This window comes from Lipotes vexillifer, unplaced genomic scaffold (assembly GCF_000442215.2).
Source record: "Lipotes vexillifer unplaced genomic scaffold, Lipotes_vexillifer_v1.1 scaffold740, whole genome shotgun sequence".
Classification (NCBI taxonomy): Eukaryota; Metazoa; Chordata; class Mammalia; order Artiodactyla; family Lipotidae; genus Lipotes; species Lipotes vexillifer.
In genome coordinates this window covers 2719512-2732568 of record NW_006778610.1, presented here as the reverse complement: position 1 = coordinate 2732568, position 13057 = coordinate 2719512, and the positions used below count along the sequence as shown (strand labels likewise).

General features: G+C 36.5%; 1 protein-coding gene across 1 annotated transcript in view; it reads left to right on the top strand.

Annotated features, from left to right (window-relative positions):
- The window catches only part of LOC103071096 (DNA mismatch repair protein Msh3-like), a gene marked incomplete at its 5' end in the record, with an annotated part of 82825 nt that overhangs the window by 7654 nt on the left and 62114 nt on the right, over window positions 1-13057 (top strand). The window contains 2 exons of the mRNA XM_007451723.1: window positions 1996-2112; window positions 8416-8523. Of these exons, the coding sequence (XP_007451785.1) occupies window positions 1996-2112; window positions 8416-8523 (225 nt within the window). The remainder of the gene's footprint in view (window positions 1-1995; window positions 2113-8415; window positions 8524-13057) is intronic.

The window sequence follows — 13057 nt, the reverse complement described above, 5'->3', positions numbered from 1 at the left end:
GCGGAGCACAGGCTCCGGACGCGCAGGCTCAGCGGCCACGGCCCACGGGCCCAGCCGCTCCGCGGCACGCGGGATCCTCCCGGACCGGGGCAGGAACCCGCGTCCCCTGCATCGGCAGGCGGGCTCCCAACCACTGCGCCACCAGGGAAGCCCAAGAGGGGACTCTTTTAAAGAAGTGGTTTTAGAGAAGTGTATTTCCTCTTGTGAGTAGCATCGTTTGTGAAATATTTATTACTACTGTTAATATGTTTGCATGAACTTGAGATGAAAATACTACATTTGTCTAAGATAGTAGAAGAGGGACTAGTAGCTGGTGATGGTATGAAGGAACTCTATTTTAAGAATGGAAGGAAATTTTAACATTATTTTGACATGATGTGTGAATGCTTATGAATTTTAATTATTATTTTAATTAAGAAAGAAAACTATTTATTATCCATGGCCACTATCAAAGGATCCTGAAGGCACAGTCATGGGTTTCTTTACCCCTGATACCATCCTTTTTTTTCCTATGTTACCAGAAGCTATAATTGAATTTTGGGTATTATTGATTTTAGGGAATGTTTCCTCATTTTGCAGGCATTCTTTATCTATTTTTGTCCTGTGCTACAGCTAATGAATGGTAATATGCTTTGTGAAGAGAAATTACTAGAAATCGTGTTAGTGTATCTAGAACAATCACTAAAATGTCTCACTAAATGAGTTTTGTCAGAACTATGATAAATATGTTCGCATAGAAATCTAGATGACATACTTTAAAAGCAGTAAGCAAGGCATAAATCAGTGCCAGCATCTTTTGAACATTTCAATGATGTAAATTGAATGAATAAATAAGATGGTATGGGGGAAGTTTCACTGTTATTTTTTATCTGTTGTTTAGCTATCAGAACCTTGACAGGAATAGGTTAGAATATCAAGTCAGATTTCTAATGTGAAAGGCTCACTTATAATCCAATAACTTGCCAAATTAAAGGTAATTGTGACAGCGTGTTACAGGAGTGAGGGTGCAAACAAAGATCAGGATACACTCTGTCATCACCTGGCTATCACTCAATCTTGACCTTTTCTTCTTAAAGTTCCCATCATAGTAATAGCATCAATAGCAGTAATCACCACCACCATGGAATAACTCCTAACATTGAGTACTAATGACATAGGTACTCTGCTAAGCACTATCTGATCCTCTCAACTGTACCTATAAGGTAGATATTATTATTATCCCTATTTGATAGATGAGGAAGGTTTTTAGTTTAGAGAAAGTCAGTTTTATTGGCCCAAAGTCACATAGCTAGCAAGTAAGTGGCAGAGTTGAAGCCTTGGTCTGGATTCTCTGACTGGGGACCCATAGCATCCCCCATTGTGTTCTGAAGCTTCTTGAGGCAGAAGCAGAGATTATATGCAAGCCCAAAAGAGGAGTACATGATATTTCTTCCCATCCAGGGTCACTGTGAATCTATAGTTAGATCATGAAGAACTCTTCTTTGACTGCTTCCTGAATTAATACATTGCTATTCTTTGTAATGCTTTTTTTTTCACTGAAATACTTTAATCGTACAAAAAAGTATAAAGTATAAAAAATAATACCACCCTCACCAATATGTCCAGCTCCCCGCTTTGTTAGGACTTCCTTTGTTATATTTGTGTCTGATCTTTTTTTAAAAAAGCAAGCATTTTCATTTAGTATAATTTAAAGCAAAAAGCTCTTTACTTATGAAACAGAAATTCCAAACTTTGACTTTGCCATATGGATATAACTTGAAATGAATTTTAAAAGCTTCCTGAACAAAGTCCTGTGAACTTCAAGTATTTTATTTACAACAAAGGTCTTTGGAGTCAGTAAAGTTCAGGATCATAATTGAAGAATGTTCTGTATTTACAGCTGTTTACTTTCAACGCTCATCAGAGAATAACAACTACTTTAGTCTTCTGAAGTGATGGCATTACTGATTTCTTAGTAACCTTGATTTCCTATTTATGTTTTTTCTTCTCTTCCAGCACAAAAGCTGTGAGCCGCTTTCACTCTCCTTTTATTGTAGAAAATTACAGACATCTGAATCAGCTCCGGGAGCAGCTAGTCCTTGACTGCAGTGCTGAATGGCTTGATTTTCTAGAGTGAGTTTACAATGAAAAATATAATCTGACTTTTTGCTATGAGAAATAGACCGGAAAATCTTTCCATCAAAAAGAAAAGTAGAGATTACTGCTTGTGACCTGCCATAAAATAGTTGAGTACATGTGTTCTCTGATTTTATTTTTAATCCTTTGAAATGTAAGCTCATTTTAGTCTTTAGTAAGAAACCAAATATACTTTATTGTTACTGTACTAATATTTTGTTGCTAAGGATGTTTAGTAGTGTCACTTTGAAATTCTACCTTGGACTTTGTTTACTTTTCTTGTATAAAGGCTTAACATTTTCAGAGTTGGACAAGTATGGGTTAGTTATTTTGTTTTTATCATTGCCATTTAATTTTTTTCTTATATTTTTACATCCTTTACATTTTCCCCCTAACTTTGTAATTTGAAAAGTTTTACATCTGTGGGAAAATTGAAATGAAGATCTATATACCCTTCACCTAGGTTTATCAAGTGTTAACATTTTGCTACATTTGTTTTATATCTCTCTCATACACTTTTTTTTCCTGAAACGTTTTAAAGTAAGTTTTAGACAGTGTAACACTTCACCCCTAAATACTTAAGCATACATCTTCTAAAAATAAGGACATTTTGCTTTGTAATCTTACCACCATTATCATACCTAAGAAATATTAATATTAATTTAAGAAATATTGAGTTGCCTCAATTCCCCCTCCCCCATATTTAATTTTTTAATTTTTTTTATTGAAGTCGAGTTGATTTACAATGCTGTGCCAATCTCTGCTGTACGGCAAAGTGGCTCAGTTATACACATAGAGACATTCTTTTTTCATATTCTTTTCCATTATGGTTTATCACAGGGTATTGAATATAGTTCCCTGTGCTATACAGTAGGACGTTGTTGTTTATCCATCCTGTATATAATAGTTTACATCTGCTAATCCCACACTCCTAGTCCTTTCCTCCCCCACCTCCCTCCCCCTTGGCAACAAATCTGTTCTCTGTGTCTGAGTCCTCCTCCCCCCATATTTAAAAAAACCTTTCACATGTTTCATTTGGTTATTATGTTTCTTTAGTGTATTTCAATCTAGAATAGGCCCCTACCTTTTTGGATTTTTATGAGATTTTTTTGTTTTTTTTGTAGAGTCCTTGCCTTTGTCTTAAAGAATGTCTCATTCTGTATTTATTAATAGTCATATGCTCATATTTAATTTAATTTGCTTGTGTGCTGGTAAATGGTTAACAGCCAACTCTGGAAGAGTAGTAGTGTGTGTTTGATTTCTGTTGTGTCACTACTCCCACCTGGACTGATTGCAATCTCCTGCTGGACTGGACTGGGAAGAGATGTGCACAGCTGAGTTTCAAGAGTCAAGGGGAGCTGGCTCCAGACCACCACGCATCTAAGCACTTTATATATGTTAGCTCATTATTCCTCACAAGAACCCTATTAGTGAAATATTGTTATCATCCCCAATTTACAAATGAATAAAATGAGATGCAGAAATGAAAAATAAGTTGCTCACAACAAGGGTAAGGATTGGAGCCCAGATGCAACCCAGGGTGTCTGGTGGTAGGGTGTGTGCCCCTTACCATCAGGTTGTAGAGCCCGCCCATGATGGATCAATCCATGGGCATCAGTCTAAACAGAAATCTTTCTCTTTAAAAACTTGAACAGTATTCAGTGAAGTCTTCAGGGAGCTTTATTCCATTTAAATTAACCAATCTGACAAGTGAAAAAAAAGGAACAAAAAAGATAATATGTGAGTTTTTAAAAGGTAATAAATTGGTACCATCTCTTGTTGCCCAGCAAAGTTTTGAATTATAGCATCAGAAAGAGATTTTGTTACCGACCAGGGTTTTTGGCCTCCTTACTCAATAGAAATTGATCAGAGGCCAGACAAGAAGTTCCGGCAAGGCTTTACTGGGGCCCCTGCTGCAGCAGGCGGGAATGAGAACAAGCAACAGTTTCCCTTGCTCGCTCAGGGGGGCCAAGCTCGTTCCTTATACGGGGTGAGGGTAGGGGTGTGGCCAGGGGTCAGGCCGGAGGGGTGGCTTAGGTGGCTTGCCCACCCCTTAGGTGACGTTGTGAGCTGGGGGCATGTGCAGCGCCCTGCTTTTGCTCCTGACTCCCTGCTTTTGCTTGGGGCTCTTCAAAAGTGACAGTTGGGTTTTTTGGTCTCTTTGTATCTTGTGTCCAGAATTTGCCCCAACTGGGCATGTGAGCAGTTAGTTTTAGTCCCATGTAGTTCCTTTGTATTTTGTTGCTGGAGGAGAGGTTTGTCCAGGTGTAAGCATTGCAGCACTGCAACAAAGGGTCCCAGGTCCCAGCCTATCTCAATTCCAGTCTACTTATCCTGAATCTTTTGAGGTTATCTTGTCTCAGAGTCTTGAATTCAGGGATGGAAATTTGGTATGAAATTCCTTTTTCCAATTTACTTTGAATTACCCATGTTAAGGGTTTTTAGGGCCCTTGAGTCTCCGTTTTCCTGACCTTTCCCTTAGTAGTATCACTGGGAACATGAAAATTGGACTCACATTTCCCCTTTCAAGCTTCGAGGGCCATGTCCTAGGGTCCTGGGATTTGGTGAGGTTGTTCCTCTTCACTCTCTGCATAACTTACATGATTTTATAGGTCTGGGTTATGTTCGCCCTGTCACGATTCTAGAATAAAGAAAGTTCATGTCTTCCAGGCTAAAGATTTTGGCGGCATCTGGATTCTTTCTTTTTGTCTCTTTATCTGTTATCAAATTCCTGTTTGTCTTTTTTCTCTTTGAAATGTCTCTTTGATTTGCCCCTTCCTCTCCTGTCCTCTTCTCACACCTCACCGTTCTCACTGTGTCAGCCCTCTGCTGGGCCATTCTACCCCATTAACCCAGGAAAATCCTGCTTTCATTGTACCACACCTTTGCTGTAGTTGGGTGTGAGCTAACATTAAATAAAACATCACAGAAGAATATGATACTCATGATATATTGCTAAGCGAAAAAAGGATGGAAAGTATCAAAATGTGATGCTAATTCTGTATGTGTAAATTCACTTACATGCACAGCATACAAATCTTTGTATTTTAAAAGATTAAATATATGTGCTATTATTATTAATATGCTTATTGGCCATTTGTATATCTTTGGAGAAGTGTGTGTGTGTGGGTGGGTGGATGGGTGTGTATCGTCTCAAATATTAAGTGATTAATTCTGGATGATGAGGTTACTGGAAATTTAATGTACTTTGCAGATACATGATATCAAAAGTTTCTATAATATACATATATTACTTTCAAAATGAGAAAAATATGTTAAATTTTTTATCTTAAAAAAGAGTATTGTCTGAAATTTAGCTACAGCATTTGCAACTAGAGCCCCAACTTGAGAATAGCATTGATTGTTATGGCATACTGTTTACTGAGGTGCCAGATGGTGTGAATATGTCAGTTCAGAAATGATTAACCTCATTGAATGTGACACCAGAGGATTGAATACCAGCTATACAAAGTGTTTTTGTCTCTTACTGAGATACTAACAGTTGTCCATTAGTCACATTACTTTTTATCAAAATATCGTAAGAAATCAAGGCTGTAAGAAAGTCTGTGAATAGAACCCTCTCTCAAAAAACTGTCTCTTCTTTTGTGTTCTAGAAGATGGGCTGTGGATATTGAATAATCTCAACTGCAAATTCTTTAAAAATTGAATTATAATACCTCTCACACAGTCATTTGATTATTTTAGAAATTCATTTGCAAATGAAAAATAAAATATCCTCCTTTTTTATTAACTTCAGATATCATTGAGCCACATTTGATAGTAAACATATGATGGTAAACTGTCATAACAACTTCAGAACACAAGTGTCTTAATCTGCTTCCCATGGACCCAGCAATATCTTTTGACCAGAAATTAAATCACAGTGGTTAGGTGAAGTTGTTTGGTGGCCTAGTGATAAAGTTGCACGTTGTTATGACATAAACCCAGTCTATCAGATTGTTATCTGAACTGCCCATTTTTCAGCTTGTCATTTTTCTAAGTATGAATGATCTCTTTGAAATTTGGCGAAGTGTAGCAAATAGACAAAGACCGAGAAGTCAGACAAGGCTTCTTCAGAATTATGAAGTTATGATGGTGATGTTTAAGGTTTATGATAGTTTTAAAATTTTTTTCACATGCCTTATTTATACAATTGACATGAAAAAGAACATTGTCGTCCATATCAAAATAATTACCCTCTCTCTCCTGCCTTTTTTGTTGTTAAACTGAAATGGTACTGACTGAGAGTTATGTTACTCATTTCAATCCTGGAAGTTAGAAGATCATCAGGGACACTTACCCTCAACCTAAGGCTGTTGGGTAGTGGCAAATTAGGGTTTTAGTAGCCTGGACAGGACTTGAGAAGAATGGAGTGAGAGTAGGAAAAAAATGACTGCTTTTTTTTTTTTTTTTTTTTTTTAAGTGCCACAGGTACTTTGACACTCAGATCCAGAGAGGCAAGAGCAGAAACATCAAATGTGGCTGCTCTTTGGCAAAAGAGAGATGGCCAGGATAGGAAGACCAGATGGGTCAGTAATTAGAATTAGGGACAGAATCAGCCACAGTCCAAGGGATAGATGAGTGGTCAGATCTAAAATTGAAGCCAGACCAGAAATGACAAGGCCTGATCACTGGGCAACCACTCAGGGGTGTTACATCCGTGTATCACGTGGCATCTTCGAAACTTAATTTATTTTTATTTTTTTATTTTTATTTTTTGCGGTACGTGGGCCTCTCACTGCTGTGGCCTCTCCCGTTGTGGAGCACAGGCTCCAGACGCGCAGGCTCAGCGGCCATGGCTCACGGGCCCAGCCGCTCTGCAGCATGTGGGATCTTCCCAGACCGGGGCACGAACCCGTGTCCCCTGCATCGGCAGGCGGACTCTCAACCACTGCGCCACCAGGGAAGCCCAAGAGTCATTTTTAAGGTGACAACTTGGTGCTCCTGTCTGATGGCAGGGGCCAGTCTCCTTTGTGTTCGGGATTTTGCACAGACTCTTAATACTGTTAGTGGGATTCATGTTGTTTGTTTTGATTAACTTTAATTCAGGGAGAAATAGATAAATTGTATTCATTATGCTCCATCTACTCAAAGAAGTTTAAAATATACTGTAATGTAAAAATATATTTTTCAGTTCACAAATTTTTCAATTCACAAAGTTAATGCAGAAATAAAACTGGATATTTAACGTGTTGTTTCTAGTATCTGAAAAAGTCATTTACATAGAATAGATTAGTCTAATATTAATAAAAATCAGAAATTACAGACTCTAAAAAATCAATACAATATTATAGTAATAACTAATCACATAGTAGCTTAATCTGGATGTCGTTTTCAAACTAGGAAGAACTCTAAAAACCTTTGGATTTAAGAAGCAAACAGACTAAATCTCTAAGTTTCTGAAACCCACAGTACAATGCAGAAATATTTTTTAAGAGAAGCATTCAGCATAACAGTCATCACTTTTGTGGGGATCTTCTTTAAAAGGGTATAAGGGACTCCTGTGACAAGAGATAATGGGATAATCTAAGCAAAAAAAAAAAACAAAGAGAAGGAAACCCCCTGGATACATTCCTATATTTTTTCTTGAATAAGCCTTTCAGTAAAATCTTTTAAGCTTTTAGATGACCAGCTACTTAATTGGCCAAAGATTTGAATCAGTGGCACACCTATCGAAAAACAAGTCTAAGATTTAATTTCTATATGAATTATTAATAAGACAACTGACGGTTACTGAAAAAAAGTACCTTTCTTCTTGCTTGCCTTCAGTGAAATTTATTACAGTGTCAACTCTATGGGCTAGATGTTAAATAAGTAAATCAGATGGATTTGGGTTCTACCATCGAGAAGTTTCCGGTCAGTGTAAGAGAAAGATAATAAAACTGTTATTCCTAGTTTGGATGACGCTGTGAAGGAGAAGCACAAAGGGAGTCTGACCCATTTGGGTAGTTCATGACATTATTTAAGCTAAATGAAAATGATCACTACATTAGTGTTCATTAGGTCTGAGTTGAAGTGTCATGGTCAGATGAAATGTGCAATAAGGTATTAATAGTAGACGTCTTTTGTATAGAAACTTTTAAATATATATATTTCTTTCCAAGTGAAACAAAAAGAAGCCTCAATAATCAAGTTATTAAACAGAAAAGTAGTTCACTGTAATTTCCACCTTTCTTAACCGCTAGGTATGCCTGGTTATTTTGTTTATGCTCATCTTAGCTAACAAAGTGATTACTTATTGTGCAGCTTTTACAGGTCTAAGAAATCAATTTGCTCACCTTTTTGTTGTTGTTTCTGTAGGAATTTCAGTGAACATTATCACTCCTTTTGTAAAGCAGTACATCACCTAGCAACTGTTGACTGCATTTTCTCCCTGGCCAAGGTCGCTAAGCAAGGAGATTACTGCAGGTAATGTGTTTTTTAATTTCTCCCCTTTTCCAGTGCTTTAGAACAGATAGAATTATTCAATTAATTTTAGTGTTTTTATTGTAAGGTATTACAATTACTCAAATATGTTGAACTCTTGGTAAAGCTGAATGTCATACACATATAGCTTGATTTAAAATTAAGAAATTCCTTTCTTGCTGTACCATTGAGTACAATGAAAGCAGATATTCACTATAACTAGAGGGGAATGTTACATATTTCAATTTTTAGGTTTATGTGGGTGACATTTTCATAAAGGAGCAATCCTTTCATTCGTTAGCGTTTGCTGGAACACTTTATGATATGTTTAACTTTATAATTATAAAAGTCTCATTTAAATATCATCTAAATCAGATATGGGGGAGAGTTAAGGTATGATTCATTTTGAGGCAAATTGCACTCAGTTGCTCTTCCTGAAGTCCAAATCTTAAGCTTCAGCTAAATCTTTGACTCAGTGCTCTATCCTCTAGGCCCACTGGGGCACAAGGGTCCTGCTTTCCCGACCCACTGGGGTGGCAGTCCTGTTCCCATAGATTTGCTTGGCAAAGGTTGGGCCCCTAGGGCTCCAGGCCACCCAGCTCCCACAGTGGCTCTGTGCCTGGGCCCTGCCCATGAGGTAGGTCTCTTTGGTGGCCCCACTTCTGCTGGTGCTCTGTGCCTGAGCTCACTCTGGCAGCTGCCCCAGACCGGAATTTTGCACAGGTGGCTCTCTGTGACTCCTGTGGGCATTGCCCTATTGGGGGCTCTCTCGGGTCTCTTTTATAAGAATACTAGCCCATTCTTGAGGGTTCTGCTCTTATGACCTAATCATCTCTTAGGGGCATAGTTTTAAATACCAGCCTGGTTTTTGACAACTGACTTTAAACAAGTTTTGTAACCTGTCTGATCCTCAGTTTCTGCATTGACAAAATAACACCTGCCTCTTAGAAATGTTGTGCAAATTAAATGTGATAAAGACATTATGAAACTTCTAAGCAGGGCCAGGTAGATGATAAGCACTTAATAAACAGCAATTGTTACTCACAGATGTTTATTCAAAAATCAGAAAGAATTAAGTATTGTAAAAGTTTTTTGTCTTTAATAAAAAATATCTGAGCTTAAGGGTTTTTAGTATGTTTCATACCTATAATAATTTATTTTTTAAAAATCATTTTTCGTTTTCTGTCAATTTGCAATCTTGTCTGTCTCTGTGAACATGGTAAGCATAGTTATCTGAAAGTCTGTGTCTGATGATTTGAATATCTGTAGTCCTTGTGGGCCTGTGTCTATTGTCTGTTGTTTCTGTTCATTTTCATTCATGTATCTCCTTGAATGCCTGGTTATTTTGATTATCTTCTAGGCATTGTATTTGCAAAATCATTTGTAGAAATAATTTGATGTTATATTTCTTCTGAAAGAGTTACATCTCGATACACTAACGTTCTGGCATCACTTAGTCCTTATCAGGGCTTGAGGTGATTCAGAGATTCAAAGACTCAAATATTCAAAGGTTCAAAGATTCAGAATCTGCATTTCTCACTTCAAATGCACTCTTATGCCTGATGCGCAGCCTTTTGGTATCTCAATCCAGAGTAAAGCTGTCCATAGTGCTCAGTGTCAGCCGTTCCCTCAGTAATTGGCAAACAGTCTCCCTGACCCTCTGTTCTGCCCCCGATCCTGCCCTGGTAATTCCTTGCTGTCCTGTTAGTTGTCAGGAGCCTTCAATTAGCTGTTTTCTGTACTTTATCCAACCTCTTGTCCTCAGTAGGATTGTTCCAAACCACCTCTTCTATTAGTAAGACAATTTCAGGAAATTTTGCACACTAAAATACTATTCAAATTGGATACTATATATTTTATATTAAGAAAAATCCACCTGAAAAATTGAAATGAAAAATCACGCCATAACCTTTAAGTAATATACTCAGTCTCTCTTTTAGCAGCCATAAAATTGAGTGTAAATAGCTATGAAATAGGAAACGTTTATCTAATCTAAACTAGTACTTAAGTATCTGAAGTTTATACTTTTTTTTCCTTAGATTTCCAACTTGTTTAAAGATTTCAGTGCATCTGAGTTATTGCAGTTAAAATTGATTATTTGGCTTCATAATTACAGTCTCTTCTTTCTAAATGCTATTAGGGCACTTTATTCACTGGAGTCTAAATCTTTATGCAGAAGTTCTTATTCTAGGTCTTTCTACCCAATTTGTATTCTGGACATTATACTGTTTTATTAATATGGATTATGTCTTGTTTCTCTGGGGCATTTAAAGGAGAATGATGCAATTTTAAAAATATAAAACAAGTAAATTTGTTCAAGTTCAATGTTTCATTCTTTTCAGGCAGAATCCAGATTTTCTCAGTTCTTTCTCTTCAGTGCCACAAAATGCCCTCAACATGATTTTCATATCTTTCTTGCTGTAACTGTCCTGTCCTAATATATCATCTCAGCTCTCTGAATAATCATTTGCTTCTTACTACACCAGGAAGTGTTTTGTCATTATGTAATTTTGATAGTAACAGAATAAGTCAATGTAGATTTTAGAGCAGAAAAAAATCACTCAAATTTTTATTCACTTTAGTGAAAACCTTCCTGGGAAATCATATCAATGTCATGAATATATGTTGATTTCACTTGGCAGAGCTCTTAGAATTTTATTTTAAAACTGCTATTGCTTACAGTTGGTTTCATCTTTTTTCTTTTACAGTAGATTCATAACCCATTTAGGTAAAAACTGTATTTTAAAATTATACCCTAAAATTAAAAAACTGTGCTTTTCTTGTAATTTTAAATGTCCTTTTCCAAAGGATGATTTCGAATTGTTTACTCGGAAGATACTTTAGTGACTTTCTTTGAGACATGTGAGTGTACATTCTTGGGGTTTTGTTAGCCAGATATATTTAAGAAGAATTTAAGTATTTATTTAGGCAAGTAGTATTTCTTGGTGTTTTGAGTAAGTTCAGAAATGTGCTTATATGTGAAAGTTGTGAGTCTAAGCACTTGAGGAGTTCATTGATAGGATGTTAAGCTGAAAAAGACCAGCAAGTGGCCAAGAAATTGATGAAAAAACATTCAACCTTAGGAATCAGTGATTGCAAATTAAAGCAATGAGGTCACACTGTTAAAAATTAGAAAGTTTGATAATACCAACTTTAGATAAGTGTATGAAAAGTCACCTTTCATATCCTGCTGGTGGGAGGGTAAATTGATACAGGTATCTCGTCTGTTAAAAAATATGCATACCCTATGATTTGGAAATTCTGCTTCAGGAATTTCCTCTGGTTTAGAGAAACACTTGGAAATATGCACATGCACACATATATATGGGTGTTCATTGGAGCATTGTTTATAACAGTGAAAATCTAGACAGTCTAAATGTTCAACAGTGGAGAACAGCTAACTTATTATTATTCAGCACCTTCCAAAGAATGCTGAAGTTCTGACAAGGAATGATCTGTAATCTTCTGTATTCCATGCCATCAGGGTTCACTGGACCTAATTTCAGCTTTGAGCTCTTTAAAGTTCTTCCAAAGAACAAAGAGACAATTTACCTTTTTTTTTTTTTTTAAAAGGAGAGTAAAATTTATTCTGTCTTGCATTTACCAGATGGGTCCATGGGACACTTTTATAAATCAAAGATGCATTTTGGGATCTTTAATGATTTTTATCTTATGTCTGGAATGCTTTACTATTTCATCATCCCAGGAATGATTTCATCACTGTTTATCAATTTTTCCCAATATGCTGTAAAAGTTTAAAATAAGAAGGAAGCTGGAGAATGATGGTGCAAAATTAAGACAGAAATCACTGTCACATCATTCTTCATTTTTCTCATTGTATTTTCCGAAGAGTTACATCATCTTTCAAGAAGGTATATAAGAAGACTGGAGATGCCACTCTTGTAGTTTGCTTCTAACTTTGAGTGAACACAGTAGAGAACTCAGAATTTTTCATTTCTCACGCATAATAGCAAAGAGAAAAAAACTGATGGGAGACATTTTATTGTTACTAGGTTATTCAAAAGATGAATGTGAAGGGAAAGATAGCAGTGCTCTAGATACTAATGATGGTGGTGAAATTTCTTGTGTAGACAAAATATCAGATTATGAGTGTATGGATAATAATATCCTAGGTGCACTGTCTCCAACTCAAGAATTAGCGTGTGAGTAATTTATTTGTGAGGGCAAAATGAAATGTAGTATTCTTATCCAGTTTGTTATTCCAAAGGAAACACACAGCATGCAATACTTAGTGACAAGAAACGGGACCATCCTGTTTGGCTAAAAGGACGTCTGGGAGTATTCTTTTTTGATATTTGTGCACTAAAATTTACTTGATACTGTTTGCTGGTGGATAGGTGCTGAAGGCAGGAGATTGAAAGAAAATAGATGATATAAAATAAAAATACTCATTTGATTGATTATTCTAATTGTATTTATAAACGTTAAGTGCAAAAATGTTTTGCAGTTATGAAGCAAAGAAGATGGCTGTCTTCTCTTTTACAAAATTATGAGCTTTAAAAGATTTCAGAAATTC